The sequence below is a fragment of the Astyanax mexicanus genome, chromosome 16 (assembly GCF_023375975.1).
Source record: "Astyanax mexicanus isolate ESR-SI-001 chromosome 16, AstMex3_surface, whole genome shotgun sequence".
Classification (NCBI taxonomy): Eukaryota; Metazoa; Chordata; class Actinopteri; order Characiformes; family Acestrorhamphidae; genus Astyanax; species Astyanax mexicanus.
The window spans coordinates 41,508,230-41,523,986 of record NC_064423.1 but is presented as its reverse complement, the minus strand read 5'-3'; the positions used below and the strand labels follow the sequence as shown (position 1 = coordinate 41,523,986).

At 37.7% G+C, this 15,757-nt stretch overlaps 1 protein-coding gene across 1 annotated transcript in view; it reads left to right on the top strand.

Moving 5' to 3' along the window:
• The window catches only part of trim66 (tripartite motif containing 66), a 56,496-nt gene that overhangs the window by 7,391 nt on the left and 33,348 nt on the right, over positions 1-15,757 (top strand). The window contains exons 2-6 of the mRNA XM_022670119.2: positions 875-991; positions 3,969-4,083; positions 6,496-6,642; positions 8,182-8,299; positions 9,756-10,417. Of these exons, the coding sequence (XP_022525840.2) occupies positions 875-991; positions 3,969-4,083; positions 6,496-6,642; positions 8,182-8,299; positions 9,756-10,417 (1,159 nt within the window). The remainder of the gene's footprint in view (positions 1-874; positions 992-3,968; positions 4,084-6,495; positions 6,643-8,181; positions 8,300-9,755; positions 10,418-15,757) is intronic.

Here is a 15,757-nt window from a genome sequence, read left to right as displayed (position 1 = left end):
AGGTTAAAAAGTTTAGCGGAAAGCTAGCTAACATTAGCAGCGAGCTTAATAACATAGTAATGTTAGCGGTGAGTTAGCTACATTAAGTTCTGATTTCCAATACGACAAATTATTTTCTACCAAAGAAAATATGACTACATTTCATTTTTGGGTCAAGAATTATATTTATTGCGGTCTGAAAATGGTCTTAAAGTGTACATGAAACATTTCAGTTTGTGCAAGTTTTCTAATATTAAAATGATAATAATTAAATTAAATATGATGGAATTTATTTGGGGGGTAATTTTTTATATAAAATGTTTACACACTAAATTATAATATATTTCTGTTTGTTTTTACTCTAAACGTTTGCGGTAGTGCGTCGCCGTTTTGCACGTGCAGCACTGGTGACGGCCCGAGGTTGGTTAGTTGAAAAATCTCAGGAGCATAGCTAGCGGTCACGGTTAGGGAAAAGAGCATGCTGGGTAGCTAGCATAAGCTAGTTAGCGTTATCTAGTTAGCTAGCGTTGGCTAGCTATCTTAACATGGCTACTATTAGCTATTTAGCTAACTATCTTAGCTAGCTAAGTAGCTAATGCTAGTTTTGTTAAGGTAGCTAGCTAAACAGCTAACACTATCTATGTTAAGATAGCTAGATACATAGCTAACGCTAGCTATGTTATATTTTAACTATCTATAAAAACAGAGGGGAAAAAAGTAGCAGCTGATTGGGTGGGACAGTCTGCATTTTGTTGCGTTTAGGTTTATGCCTGTGTGAAAACAAACCAAACCAAGGTAGAAAACCCTTCATTTGAACAAACTCATCAACTGATTCTCACTAAAGAAACCAATTACAAGGTTGAAAACACCCTAAAAATGCTAATTTTTTTTTCAGGTTGGTTCACGTCAACAAGGCGTTACAGGACCAGCGGTGGCTCCTGGAGAACCTGATGGCTCGAGTGGAGGAGAAAAGATCAGCTGTGGAGAACACGGCCAAACAGATCCAGGGCAGGTAAGAACTGTACAGTAGGTCATGCTGCTTCCCCAGCATCAGCAGCCGGAGTCAGAGAGAGAGAGAGATAGAGAGAGTACTGTAGGTCATGCTGCTTCCCCAGCATCAGCAGCCGGAGTCAGAGAGAGAGAGAGAGAGAGAGAGAGATAGAGAGAGTACAGTAGGTCATGCTGTTGCTCCAGCATGAGCAGCCAGAGTCTGAGAGAGAGAGAGAGAGAGAGAGAGAGAGAGAGTACAGTAGGTCATGCTGCTTCCCCAGCATCAGCAGCCGGAGTCTGAGAGAGAGAGAGAGAGAGAGAGAGAGAGAGAGAGAGAGAGTACAGTAGGTCATGCTGCTTCTCCATCAGCAGCCGGAGTCCGAGAGAGAGAGAATTTAATATACACCTCAATAAACCTTAAGGCAATCACAATTTCTAAAAATAGAAATGATTATTGACAAAAATGAACATGCTGTGATAATAATTACTAGTACATTAATAGGGTATTATACCACAGTTAGATCCGACCCTGAAATGTGATTGGCTGAGAGGCGCTCTATGAGTGCCATTTTCAGCTGGTAATGCACTGTAACTAACCGATGCTCTCCATGTATTACTCCACCACATACAGGTAATCTAGCAACAATGCAGCGCTTACAAACCAAATAAAAACCAACAGCGCAGCTACAAACAGAGCAGCAATGGAACTATTTTAACTGGTGGAGTTTATATAACCAAACAAATCCAATTTCTCCTCCACTTTCACTCTTTAAAATCTTTCAATAAACAGTGATAATGCAACTGATAATGGTATAATCATAATAATACACTCAAGGTTCTTGCTATAATATATATAATATTGCAATTTAGCTTAATTTTACTGTTTCTAAAGATGAAATATTGAAATACGTTTCTATGATTGATACACCGTGCAACACGTATGTAATTGGTTCGGCTGAATTAAGAAGAGCATTTAGGAAAAGCTTTAAAAATCAGATTTGGAGAAAACATGGGTTTTTAAATTTGTCTCCATTTACCTGCTCTGTGAACGAAGCCCAAGAAATATATTGATGATGAATTCCAGTCTCCTGATTGCAGCAATCAGCCTGCTGTTTACTGCACTGAGCCGGGACTGGCTGTACCGATCACTCAAATAAAACTAGACACTGAAATCTTACAATCTTAGAATAGCATAAAAATAAAGCATGAAAAGTCCAGCTGACTTAACCCTTTCACATCTGAACTATTCTCCAGTGTTGAAATATAATATTTAAACTTAAAAATGATGAGTTTCTCTGATTTTATCAAATTAAAAACCTCTGGAATATAATAAGATGGATGATCACAAACCATCAAACCACCAAACTGAACTGCTTGAATTTTTACACCAGGAGTAAAGCAGCATAAAGTTATCCAAAAGCAGTGTGTAAGACTGGTGGAGGAGAACATGATGCCAAGATGCATGAAAAAAACTGTGATTATAAACCACCCAGGATTATTCCACCAAATATTGATTATTTCTGAACTCTTAAAACTTTATGAATATGACCTTGTTTTCTTTGCATTATTTGAGGTCTGAAAGCTCTGCATTTTTTTTGTTTTTTCAAAATAATATTTAATTTGTGTTCTTTTTTTAAAGGTATACTTAATATGAATTATACTTAAAATGAATGTATTTTTTTAAACAACTTTTAATTGTAATTATGTTTTATTTAAAAACAACATATTGGGTTTAGGCTGTGATTTTGAGAGCTTGTTTCGTACAACTTTCGCAAACTTAAGTAGGTTTAAGTTTGTGTTTTTTAAATATATATATATATATATATATATATTATACATATATTTCAATACCTTTAAAGTATATTACTTTGTGTATTGATGCACTTATTGTGTACACCTTAATGATACTGGAAAAAAACTACACTAAAGTGCACAGCAGTATTTAATGCCACTATATATATATATATTATTTTTTTTATCAAGATAACATATAATTGAAAACATATTGCTTAAAAATACATTTTATAAAAAAAATACAGAGAAAGCATATTTAATTTATTTTTATAAAGTATATTAAATAGAAAATGCACTTTTAGTATTCTTTACATAATTTAAACATACTTTTAATGCTCTTATTTACTCTTAAGCAGTAAATAAACTCTATAACATGATGGGAATAAAGTGTTTATTCTGCCACATTATGCTGTGAAGTTTAACTTCAGTATGTAGATTATTATTTTTCTGATGCAGTGGGCGGGGCTAAGCTGCTGTTTGATTGGCTGATAAATGTCTATTCTGATGGTGAACGGGTCTCAATCTGTGTTAAGTGCAAGAATACACAAAAAAACAGAAAACACACAGAGCCCTATTTTAGTGATCTATAGGTGAGCCGTTCAAGGTGTGTCAGTGTGTCTTTGCTATCATAATGACGGGAAAACTACATCTTGCGCTACTCAAAACATAAAGCAAAAGTCATGTACTAATTCTCTTAATTAATCATAATAGGGCGTAATAAAGCAATCAGAGTGTCTCTTGCTCATCATTCTCTTTAAGAGTAGATCAGGTGAGCTCTGACTTTGGCGGATTGCTATTGTAACGGTGCAGCTACCTGGACGTGTTCAACAAACTCTTCTCAGCAGAGGAAACTGAGCTGCTGGTTGACGCTGTGAAGGAGCTCCAGCAGCTCATTTACGGGAACAGCAATGTTATTTTATTTACTATTCTGTTTATTGTTGATGTAAAAGTTGCCGAGATAGCGATGAACGTCTGACTGTTGGCGTCTGTCTAGGTTGTATTCAGTCAGTGGAGCTCCTGTGTTTTCTGTTACCAAGATAAACAAGCAAAACTCCAGAAATGTACCTGAACACACCTCATTTCATAACCAGAACACCACGCCCATCAGTGTAGATATATTCAGAAGATCTACCATATTATATGTTCCTTTCTTCTCTTTCCTCTATCAGTAATCATCATTATGTCTCCTCCTTCTCTGTTCCCAGACTTCACGGTGTAAAAATCACACAAAGGAAGGCGGAAAACCAGATTAAAATGGCCAAGATGATTATGATGAACGAGCTGAACAAACGGGCCAACCTATTAATAGAGCAACTGGAGGTAATTACTTTCTCTCCCTCTTCCCTCTTTCTTTTCCTCTCCATTCATCTGCAGTGTCCAGCTGACCCCGGCTTTAGAACTAAATATCATCAGTTCTGATCTCAGGATGAAGGAATTGTGTCCTTTTTCCATGAATCCAGATGGAAATAATGGGACAGATGATGTCCACTGTATGGAAAAGCTAATTAGGACACCTGCTGAATCCCGGGTTCTTCTGAAATTAATTATATTGAATATATATATATATATATATATATTTTTTTTTATTATTATTATTTTTTTTATATTCTTTTTATTGATGCATTTTTAACCAAACATATCATTCAAACACTTAACATAATACAAAGTTACCACACATATCTAATTCACACATACATTTAACAGCACCATAATAACGAGACAACAAACAAAAAAAGGTTGAATAATAACAATAAAATAATATAAATAAAGAAATAAAAATAAAATCAGATAAAATAACATAAAATGACAGTTGCAGTGGGACACAAAAAACTATTGTTGGCATCACTGTCAGACATTTTGACATCATACATCAATCTTTAAATACATTTTTAAATGAATCTTCTTCCACAAAACGCCTAAATTGTCCCCAGATCTCCCTAAATTGACGTGACTTCTTTTTAACTGCAAACGTAAAAAAAAAATTCCATGGCCATACAAAATATTAAATATTTAATATTATATTTTTCGCAGTATAAAGTCAATTATAAGGTGCATTGGGTGGTAGGTAACTAAGTTAAGTAAAGCTAAGCTAAGTAAACAAAACTGTAATAAAAAAACACTTTCTTTAAAGTCAAACGAGCACTGGATGTTAATCCACACAGATAAAAAAAAAAAACTCTCCTGAAAACGGTTTATTTGGGTGAGTAAAGCACTTCCGTTTATTTACAGTAAGCTTAGATTCTCAAATTTCTCCAGCACTAAGGCTGGAGCATTAGCATTAGCGGCTAACGGCGCCCGACAGCACTACAGTAAGGAACCTTCAGTGTTCCTGTAAGCCAGGGTGATATCAGCTAGCGGTTCGTCCTACGTAGCTTCTTTTAACGTGGTAAGCGTGCAGACTACAAAAGAGCTAGCACTTAGGTTAGCAAGTAATGCTAATGCTGCTCCAGTAGTGCTAGCTGAGGTAAGCAGCAGTCTACAGTCTAATATATTGCCTGTGAACCGGGAAATAGCAATAAGCGGCTAATGCTAATGCTGCAATTGTCAGTGCTGGAGAACTACACTGAATCTCCTGTGTAACTCTGTACTTCAGTGGAGTGACTTTACTGCTTTTTAATACCTGACTGATAGAATTCATACATAAGGAGCACTGGTTATTTTTGGGGGAAAATTAAAGGATTTTAAGTGCACCATATAGTCCGAAAAATACGGTAACTGTCCCTACTGGCCAGAGAAGGCTGAATTTCTACTGAATTTAACAGTTAATCACTGCAGTGAGGAGTCTTAAAAGGTTTTAAGTCCATTTATACAAAATAAAGGCCTTAATTTGTCTTAAAATGTGATAAATCTGTCTCCCAACACCCTTAAAAATGAAGCAGACAGACAACTTCCAAATTTTATATGTAATTTAGCGTCACAACAACAGGCTAAACTACTGTAAATGCAACCAGTGAAATTATTCATAGCTATTTTAATAAATTTTCTGCCATTTTTCTCCCCAATTTATGGTCCCACCCATAGACTGTGTATAGCTGGACAGCGCATCGTCTCTCAAAAGTGAAGCCACCACAGGTCGGGCGCCCCCTGCTGTTCGGTTTCAGAAAGCTGTGTAACTCCACCCATCCCCATAGGTTTCAATGGCAAAACAGACAACTTTCAATCACGTTTTTTTTTTCTAATAAACTGTAATTCTACCTCCATTATTTAAATGCAGCAGCTAGTGTAACCTCTGCTCATATTGTCATATTTTTATATCCCCACAGAATTCGGTATTTAAACGTTATTCATCTCTATTCAAAAAAGGTGTGGTTATTGTAAAAGGGCTGGTTATGGGCGGGACCAATAACAGACCGTCAGCTCTGCTCGGCCCCGCTCTGCAGCCTGTGACCTCGAGGCAGTCCTCAGGGGCGGGGTTATTTAAATGAGTAGGCTGCTCTCCACAGTCTTTCTCCCTCCTCTGGTCTCTACTGCGCTCTACAGACTCGGGTATCAGGAGCGCCAACATGGAGGAAGATTTTGGCTTCATTTTCACTGAATGAATGGGAACGGCGACATGGCGTCCATCTTTTTTTACAGTCTCTGGTCCCACCCAAAAGTGGGAAAACAGGCAGAGTGGTGTTGGGGCATCACTAGTGATGGGGGGATATACAGCTGAATAGCAGCTGAATAGGTGGGATTAAATTGGGAGAAAACAGTAAAAAAAATATGAATAAATGATGTTCTCTTCTGTAGAATATCTCCAGTGGCTTTAAGCAGCGTCTGGAGGACCAGCTGCAGGGGGCGATAGAGTTGTGCAGTCAGCTGGAGCACGTACACAACTTCATCACCTGGGCGGTGGCCCATCACAGGAGGAACCCACTGCTCTTCAGCAAAGAGCTGGTAGGTAATAAATACACACCCTGGGACAGTTTTCATCTTCACATCCCATTATATGTCTTAAAATCGCAGTCGTAAAAATTACGTTGTTATACAGCAGGGGGGCGGCAATAGGTGTGATAAGCATGAAACATCTGGCCCATGAGGTTTTTTGTTTGAACTATAATGAATGATAATGAAAAAATAAATAATAAAATAGTGACTTTAGTTTAATTTCCGCTCATTCTCGTTTTTCTGCTTATTCTTGAGCTCCATATCTCCTTATAAGGGCTTTTTTTTCACTAGCTGGGGCAGCGGTAGTGTATTGAAACGTGACCCTGGCGACATAGGTTCGATCCCGCGTGAGTAGCAGTGTGTTTAATTTATTTATTTCTTCTTGGGTTTACCTGCTTTGAGATCAACTGTTCTGCAATTGGGTTCAACAACCCTCTGGGCTGGAGAGCTACTAATCTGTAGCAGCACTCCATCCCGTTACACTTCATTTTACAAAACGCATTTTTTGTGTGGCCACGTAATGACTTGTAAAATATCTTGCCTGCGGGCAAACTTAATTGCTTAACTTCCGACCCCTGGTATATGGTATTTCCGGCAGCAGGGATTTTTAATTCTGAGTTACTTTTAAACTGAAAATTCTCAAATACTGAGTTCAGTTTTTACAGACTAAGCTTCTACAGACTGCTCACACATTTAATTCAGTCATACAGTAAATGTTCAACCCTCAATCTGATGATTAACCCTTGTGTGGTGTTCATATTTTTGTTACTCGTTTACTTTGTTACTTGTATTTAATTCAGCAAAATTAAGCAATTTTACATTAAAATGCTTTACTTCACTGCTTTACTATATTGCTTGCTTCACATAAATTGCGAGCAATATAAACAGCTTACATGGTTAATATTTGCCCTTTACCTTTCTTATGTTACATTTCTTTTAAAAAGTGCTACTCTTTTTTTATTAGTTTTTTAATAAAATGTAAAAGAAAATGAATTAAACTCAAGATATGAGTAGAAAATTTGTTTAGTTTAAAATTTACAAATGAAGCAATGTTTATTAGCCCTTGGCCAAACAGACTGTATGTAATATATATATATGTATGTGTGTGTGTGGGGGGGGGGGGGGGGGGGTGTACAGTGTGTGTTAATCGAAAATGTGTTTTGATATATGTTTTTCACAAAAAATGAGCCAATGCCAATGAGTTTGAGTTAGAAAAAATATATTTTTGTATCATTTGATGAAAAATGAAAACGGGTCCCACGAAAACCACACAAGGGTTAAAACATGTTAAGTTCAGCCAATCAGAGGGCTTTACTCTTAATAAGTCGCATGGTGGTGAGTTCTGAAGCTCACTTGCTAAGCTACTAGCCTCTAGAACAGAAACACAGAGTTACTGTATTTTTCACACTGTAAGGTGATATTATAACGTGTTATATTCGTGCCAGATATACCGTGTAATGCTAAGCTGCTAAGCTCTCAAAAGCCTATTTATGACTGGATTTTGCCGTGTCTGTGATGGAGAGGTTTGATCTATTATTTATTTGTCAGATTGCTCTTCAGATGCAGCAGTTACTGGAGCCTCTGATCCACTCGGAGGCCTGGGCGCCGCTAAAAATCAAGTTTAACTGGGACGCCAGCTTCTGGACCAAGCAGATCTCCACACTCGGTGAGTAGAACCTGGGGGTTGATGTTTTTTATATATATATATATATATATATATATATAACCATCAATATATAATTTATATATATATATATTTTTTCAGACTTTATATATATATATATATATATATATATATATATATATATATATATATAAAGGATTATAAGGCGGATTATGCAACACTACTAAGGATGCCTACATTGAAGTGAACAAGGGTTTCGTCGCCATGTTTTCCTGACGTGATCAGTGTACAGAAGCCCACACAGGACAAATGCGATGTCATTATTCACCAATGAGAGCTGCACAGTCCCACCAATTAGCAAACCAATTCGAAAAAATATGCATGATTACTCACATTATAAGCCAACAGTATCATGCTAAGAGTTGTTATGAACGGTTAATACAGTGTATTTTGAGCAGAAATAACAAGGTCGGTGATAATAGGGGACCTAAGTAGCCAAAACTGTAATTTTTAAAAGTCTCATTCCATTGTTTTTTCATTTATTTTAAAATGTCTAGTTGTGTCTCAAGTATAAATAAATACCATGTGAGCTGTTTTTTAAAGAAAAAAAGTCCTCAGGTGTTTCTGTTTAGCCTCTATTCTGCTTTACTTCACTGAATTAGTGGTCTCTGAAGAAAGACAGGATTTTGGCTCTTGCTCATGAATATTCATACATGCAAGTATATCGCCTCTGATTGGCTAACAGCTCTGCATCAGAGAACGCCTACCTACAGCCTTAGTTATAAAGATACAGCACTGAATCCGAATCTGAGCGTTTCTTTCAGTTCTCTGTAAAACGCGGAATCCACCGGAGATCCGATTTAAACCTACAGTTACTTATACAAGATAGCTAACACTAACTAGCCCAGAGTAAACAGAGCTGTTAGCTCCTCCTTAGCTATAGCTCCTTCTGCTGCAGCCCGGCTTCAGCTTTATCTGTGGGCGGTCCCGAGCCGAGGTGGGCAAGGCCAGGAACTCACTGGTTGATGTCGACTTTGAGCTTTTCCTGATCAACTTGTTTTTCTGAGGATTTTATTTACTAGCTGCTGCAGACAAGGGAGGCTGAAGAACAGTTACATGTGCAACATCATTAACAACTCAGAGAGACCTGCCGTATTTCATACAGAACAAGAAAAAGAGGATTTTAGCGCAAGGAGACCTTTAAAAAAACTTTTCTGCCGTTCATTTTGGATTGTGAGAGCTGGGAGGAGGATCTGCTGTCTCTCCCGACTCATGGGGGTCAAATCCTAGAGAGACAAAACTTTTTGTCTTGGTGAAGAAAAGCGTTTGTGTCATTCTCTGCCCACTTTGCTTACGCCCACTGGCTCTCCTGGCTGCACTAGCGGGATTGTATTGTAGTGAATCGTATGTTCCCATAATGCAACAGTGCTTTCAGTGCTTTGTTACAACACCCGTACTGACAGTATTAATATATCTGATTTTGATCTCTGTACTGTAGGTCAGCTCAGTGTGGACGGTGGAAGCCGGCCGTATTCGGAGGGCGTGGGGCGGCCGAGTATCCTGAGGCCTCAGCCTGTGGCCTGCCTGGCCCGGTCCTCCCTGTGCCACCCCGTCCGAGAGCCGGACTGTGCCTACCAGCCCTTCAGCCAGCCGTCGCTCTGCTGCCTGCACTGCCGGCCGGCACAGTCCCTGCCGCTGGAGAAATACCCGGCACAGCTGGACAAGTACTCGGTCCCCTGCTCCCAGCAGCCTGCCTGCAATTCCTCACAGACCCTCCAGAGGTGCTGTGACCCCGAGGGCACCGGCTTAATGCCCCAGTCCACCCTACCTCCCCCCCAATGCTCCACGCCACCCCCCGTACCCGAACCTGCCGCCACCAACCACCTGCCACAGACAGCAGACCTGCCGCCAGCCGCCGTTCTCTGTGATGGTTCCCAGGCAGATGCTCCACCTCCACCAGTCCGAGAACCCGGTTCCTCAGACCTGGAGAACCTCCTACAGAAACCCCAGCCATCACCGCCGGATCTGCTCCCGGCACAGGCAAGCGCGGAGTCCAACCCGGTACAGGCACCGACACTCGCCCCGGCACAGGTGCCGGCACAGGCGCCGTCACCGGAACAGCAGCCTCCCTCTGCAGCAAACTGTGGAGATAAAGACGCGGTGAGTTCATCACTCACTAACACACTCAGCCTAATCCTCATTTTCACTGCAGTCCAGCATCTAAAACCTAAAGAGACAACAATAAAACAATACAGTTAAAATCAAGTGTTTAATCAGGTTAATCTAAAATATGAAACGTCTAGGTAAATAATTAAAATAAGTAAAAAAAAAAAGTAAAACAAAAAATAAACTAAATAAGAGGATGAAATAATAAAAAATAAATAAAAAGGTAAAAAGGCTGAGAGGTAAAACAAAAGAATAATTAAATTAAAGGACAAAGTTAATGAAATTAAAGGTTTCAAATGATATAGTGACTCCAGTGAGCTAAGTTTTAGAGGTTTACAGTTTCAGAGGTTTAGAGATTTTTAGAGTTTAGGTTTTAGAGTGTTCGAAATAGAGTTTTAGAGATTTTTTGAGTGTTAGAGAGTTTTAGAGAGGTTAGAGTTTCAGAGGTTTAAAGATTTAGAGTTTTTGAGTTTTAGAGATTTATATAATTTTTTTAAGATTTTAAGAGTTTTATATAGTTTTAGCATTTCAGCTATTTTTATAGAGATTTTTAAAGTTTTAGAGTTTTAGAGGTTTAGAGTTTAAGAGTGTTGCCATTTTAGAGTGTTTCAGAGATTTACAGTTTTAGAGATTTAGCATTTCAGCCATTTTTATAGAGATTTTTAGAGTTTGAGTTTTAGAGATGTTTTGAGTTTTAGAGGTTTAAGGGCTTTAGAGTTTTAGAGCAGGGGTCTCAAAGTAGCGGCCCGCGGGCCACATGCGGCCCGCGACGCGGTTTCATACGGCCCCTCACGGGTTAACAAAATAAACATACATCTGGCCCGCAATTCAATTTAATTATTTATGCTTTATTATGTTCGTTTTCATATTTTATCTTAACTTGTATTTTGGTGTGTGTGTGTGGTTTTTGTTTTTTTTTGCTTACGCTGCGTTGCCTACTTTAGTAGTCTTCAGTAGCCTTCAACAGTCTAACCTTGCAGCCGTGGTGTGTCCACTAAACTCCGTAGTTATAAATATCCTGAGGTTAGCAGCGCGCTAACTGACCTGTTTATAATGTAATCCGAGCAGTGCCTCCGTGACGCTGCTCTAAACTGCTGCTGTTAGCTGCTTGGGCTGAAAGATGAACTGTAGAGAGCTGTATTATCCGGTTAGTGGGGTTATTTTATTTCATACACAGAAGAACTTACAAATTTTTAAAAACGCTCCAGACTGGCTCAGCTGAGTCCTGTAGCCCGTGGCTGGGCTGCAGCTCTGACTAAGCAAAGACTGCGGGCTTGTGGTGCTGCAGCTGCAGCTCCGACTAGTGGTTGGATGAGGAACTGCTAAATCTGAGGAAATGCTAAATCTGTCACAGCTCACAATTTTTGATTTTATATTTATTAAGCCTTATTTCAGTATCAAACGTTTTGATCAAAGTTAATATAACTTATAAATTAAAAGGATTTATGTTAATAGAGCAACAAGCAACCATTTTTCCATGCAACTGTAATATTTGATTGAATAAATAGTATATTGAGAGTTATTTAACATTAAGGAGTAATTACATTCATTTTGTATTACATCTGGTTACATTTTCTTATATTTATAAGTTACATCTGGCCCTCAGAGGACAGCCAATATGCCAATGTGGCCCTCGGCAAAAATGAGTTTGAGACCCCTGTTTTAGAGCTTTCGAGTTTGAGTTTAAGAGTTTTAGAGTTAAAGTTTTAGAGTGTTAGAGATTCCGAGCTTTAGAGTTTTTGAGATTTTTAAAGTTTTAGAGAGTTTAAGAGGTTTAGAGTCTTAAAGTTTAAGTTTAAGAGTTTGAGTTTTATATTGTTGGCATTTTAGAGTGTTCAATTTTTAGAGAGTTTTAGGGCTTTAGAGTTTTAGAGCTTTCTACTTTGAGTGTTAGAGTTTTAGAGTTTGAGTTTTACAGATTTTTAGTTTTTACAGAGTTTTAGAGAGTTTTAGAGCTTTTGAGTTTGAGTTTAAGAGTTTTAGAGTTTGAGTTTTAGAGTGCTATAGTTTCCTAGCTTTAGAGTTTTTGAGATTTTTAAAGTTTTAGAGAGTTTTAAAGAGTTGTTTAGAGTTTGCTGTATTGAGTTCTGGCTGCTGCTGCTCTGTATGTGAATGCAGATTCTGTGGGTTCAGTATAAGCTGTAGGACTCTGGCGGGTGATGCAGTCGGTGGCCGGATTGGCCGGAGTTTTGATGCATCTGCAGCGAGCAGAGCAATGCAGCACCACCACACAGAGCACTGACCACAACCCAGACCTGCACTCTGCACCTCCCTGCTCTCACTAAACATCACCTTAACCACACAGCTCAAACAGCTCTCACCACAAGCCCTCGCTCTCGCGCTCTCTCTCTCTCTCTCTCTCGCTCGCGCTGCACAATCGCGCGTATATGCGAGAGCACAGCCAAGAGCAAGGGCACACCGGAGAAAGATCTGGCCTTTAAAACAGCGCTGTGCTCTTTTTATATACAGTGTTTTATTTATTTAGCTCAGACTCAGTGAACTCAAACTCGTTTATTCTAAAATAACACCAGTGATTTAAATCAGAAATCAGATTCTACCACTGAAAACAGTTAATAATGATATATTCTATAGATTCTATATATTCTATATAATATAGAATTGCTCATTTCTGAAATGATCTATAAAATAGACCCATACTTGAGTCATACTGCTGAGGTAACAATATGATTGGAATAGCTCTACTGACATTTCTAACTGAAACTGTACTGCTAAGGTAAATATATGATTTGAATAGCACCACTAAGGTACATTTGTGACTAAAACTGCACTTCTGAGGCAACATTATTTCCCTAATTAAGACCTATTCTTATAGAAATAGGTCTACTGTGGTACATTTATGACTAAAATTGTATTGCTGAGGTAAATCTATGATTGTAATAGCACTACTACTATAGTACAATTTTATGACCAAAACTTCTGAGGTAAAATGGTGATTAAAATAGGTCTACTGAGGTACATTTATGACTACAGTTGTACTGCCAAGGTAGATTTACAGTTAACATAGTGCTTCTTAGGTATATTTATGACTAAACTGGTACTGTCGAGGTCAATTTACGACTGGAATAGCACTACTAAATACATTTATGACTAAACTTCTACTGCTGAGGTGAATCTATGATTGGAATAGCACTACTGAGGTATATTCATGACTAAACTTATAATGCTGAGGTAAATCTGATTGTACTTCTGAGGAAAAAGTATGATTAATATAGCACTACTAAGGTACCTGTATGACTAAAATTAGGTAGTTTTATGGTTTGAATCGCACTACTGAGGTACATTTATGACTAAAATTGTACTGCTGAGGTAAATCCTTGACTGTTATAGCATTACCAATGTACATTTAGGATTGGAATAGCACTATTGAGAGACATATCTGACTAAAATGGTACTGTTGAGGAACATCAGTGATTGTAAAAGCACTACTAAAGTACATTTATGACTTCTGAGGTAAAATTAGAATTGAAATAGCACTACTATTCCACACAATTTCAATTAGAAATCATATTGTTACCTCAGCAGTGTTAGTCAAGAATGGGTCTGCCTCCACTGCTTAAAAAAATCCTAAGATTAGAGGACACACTGCAGTATGACTTAAAATTCATAGTTATTTGGGCGTTTTACTTGTCCACATATTATTTTTCGGTGCATATCTAAGAATGTTATTGCAGATCTGTAGATCCTTTACCAAAACTACTACTTGTTTATTAAAAGTAAGAATTAAATAATCAATTTTCACTGGTAGAAAATATAGCACTACTGAGGTAAATTTTTGACTGGCATAGCACTTCTGAATACATTTATAACTAAACTTGTACTGCTGAGGTAAATCTATGATTGGAATAGCTCTATCAAAGTAAATTGATGACTAAACTTGTAGTGCTGATATAAATCTGTGAATTGGTATAGCCCTACTGAAGTACATTTATGACTAAACCTGTACTGTTGACATAAATCTATGTTTGGAATAACACTACTGAATTACATTAATGACTAAACTTGTAGTGCTGAGGTAGATTTATGATTGGAATTGCACTGCGATGTTCAATTGTGACTAAACCTCTACTGCTGAGGTACATTTACGACTGGAATAGCACTACTAAAGTACATTTATTACTAAGCTTGTATTGCTGAGGTAAATCTATAGTTGGAATAGCTCTACTCAAGTAAATATATGACTAATCCTGTATTGCTGAGGTAAATACATGATTGAAATAGCACTACTAAAGTAGATTGATGACTAAACTTGTACTGCTTAGGTACATTTATAGTTGGAATAGCACTACAGAGGTACATTTATGACTACAGTCGTACAGCCAAGGTAGATTTGTAGTTAGAATAACACTTCTAGTACAAATTATGACTTAACTGGTACTGCTGAGGTAAATCTATTATTGAAATAGTGCTACTGAGGTATATTTATGACTACACTTGTACTGCTGAGGTAAATCTATGATTGTAATAGCTCTACCAACGTGAATTGATGACTAAACTGGTACTGCTGAGCTAAATCTATGATTGGAATAACACTATTGAAGTACATTAATGACTAAACTTTTACTGCTAAGGTACATTTACGACTGGAGTAGCAGTACTGAAGTACAATTATGACTAGGCTTGTATTACTGAGGGAAATATATGATTGGAATAACACTACTGAAGTACGTTTATGACTAAACTTGTACTGCTGAGGTAAATCTATGACTGTTATAGCACTACTGAATACATTTATGACTAAACTGGTACTGCTGTGGTAAATTAACAACTGACGTAGCACTTCTGAGGTACATTTATGAATAGACTGGTACTGCTGATGGAAATTTATAATTGAAATAGCACTACTGAGGGACATTTTTGACTAAGCTTGTACTGCTGACGTAAATCTATGATTGGAATAACACTACTTAGGTACATTTATGACTAAACTGGTACTGCTGTGGTAAATTAACAACTGACGTAGCACTTCTGAGGTACATTTATGAATAGACTGGTACTGCTGATGGAAATTTATAATTGAAATAGCGCTACTAAGGGACATTTTTGACTAAGCTTGTACTAGCTAAGATTGTAATAACACTACTTAGGGACATTTTTGACTAAGCTTGTACTGCTGAGGTAAATCTATGATTGGAATAACACTACTTAGGTACATTTATGACTAAACTGGTACTGCTGTGGTAAATTAACAACTGACGTAGCACTTCTGAGGTACATTTATGAATAGACTGGTACTGCTGATGGAAATTTATAATTGAAATAGCACTACTTAGGGACATTTTTGACTAAGCTTGTACTGCTGAGGTAAATCTATGA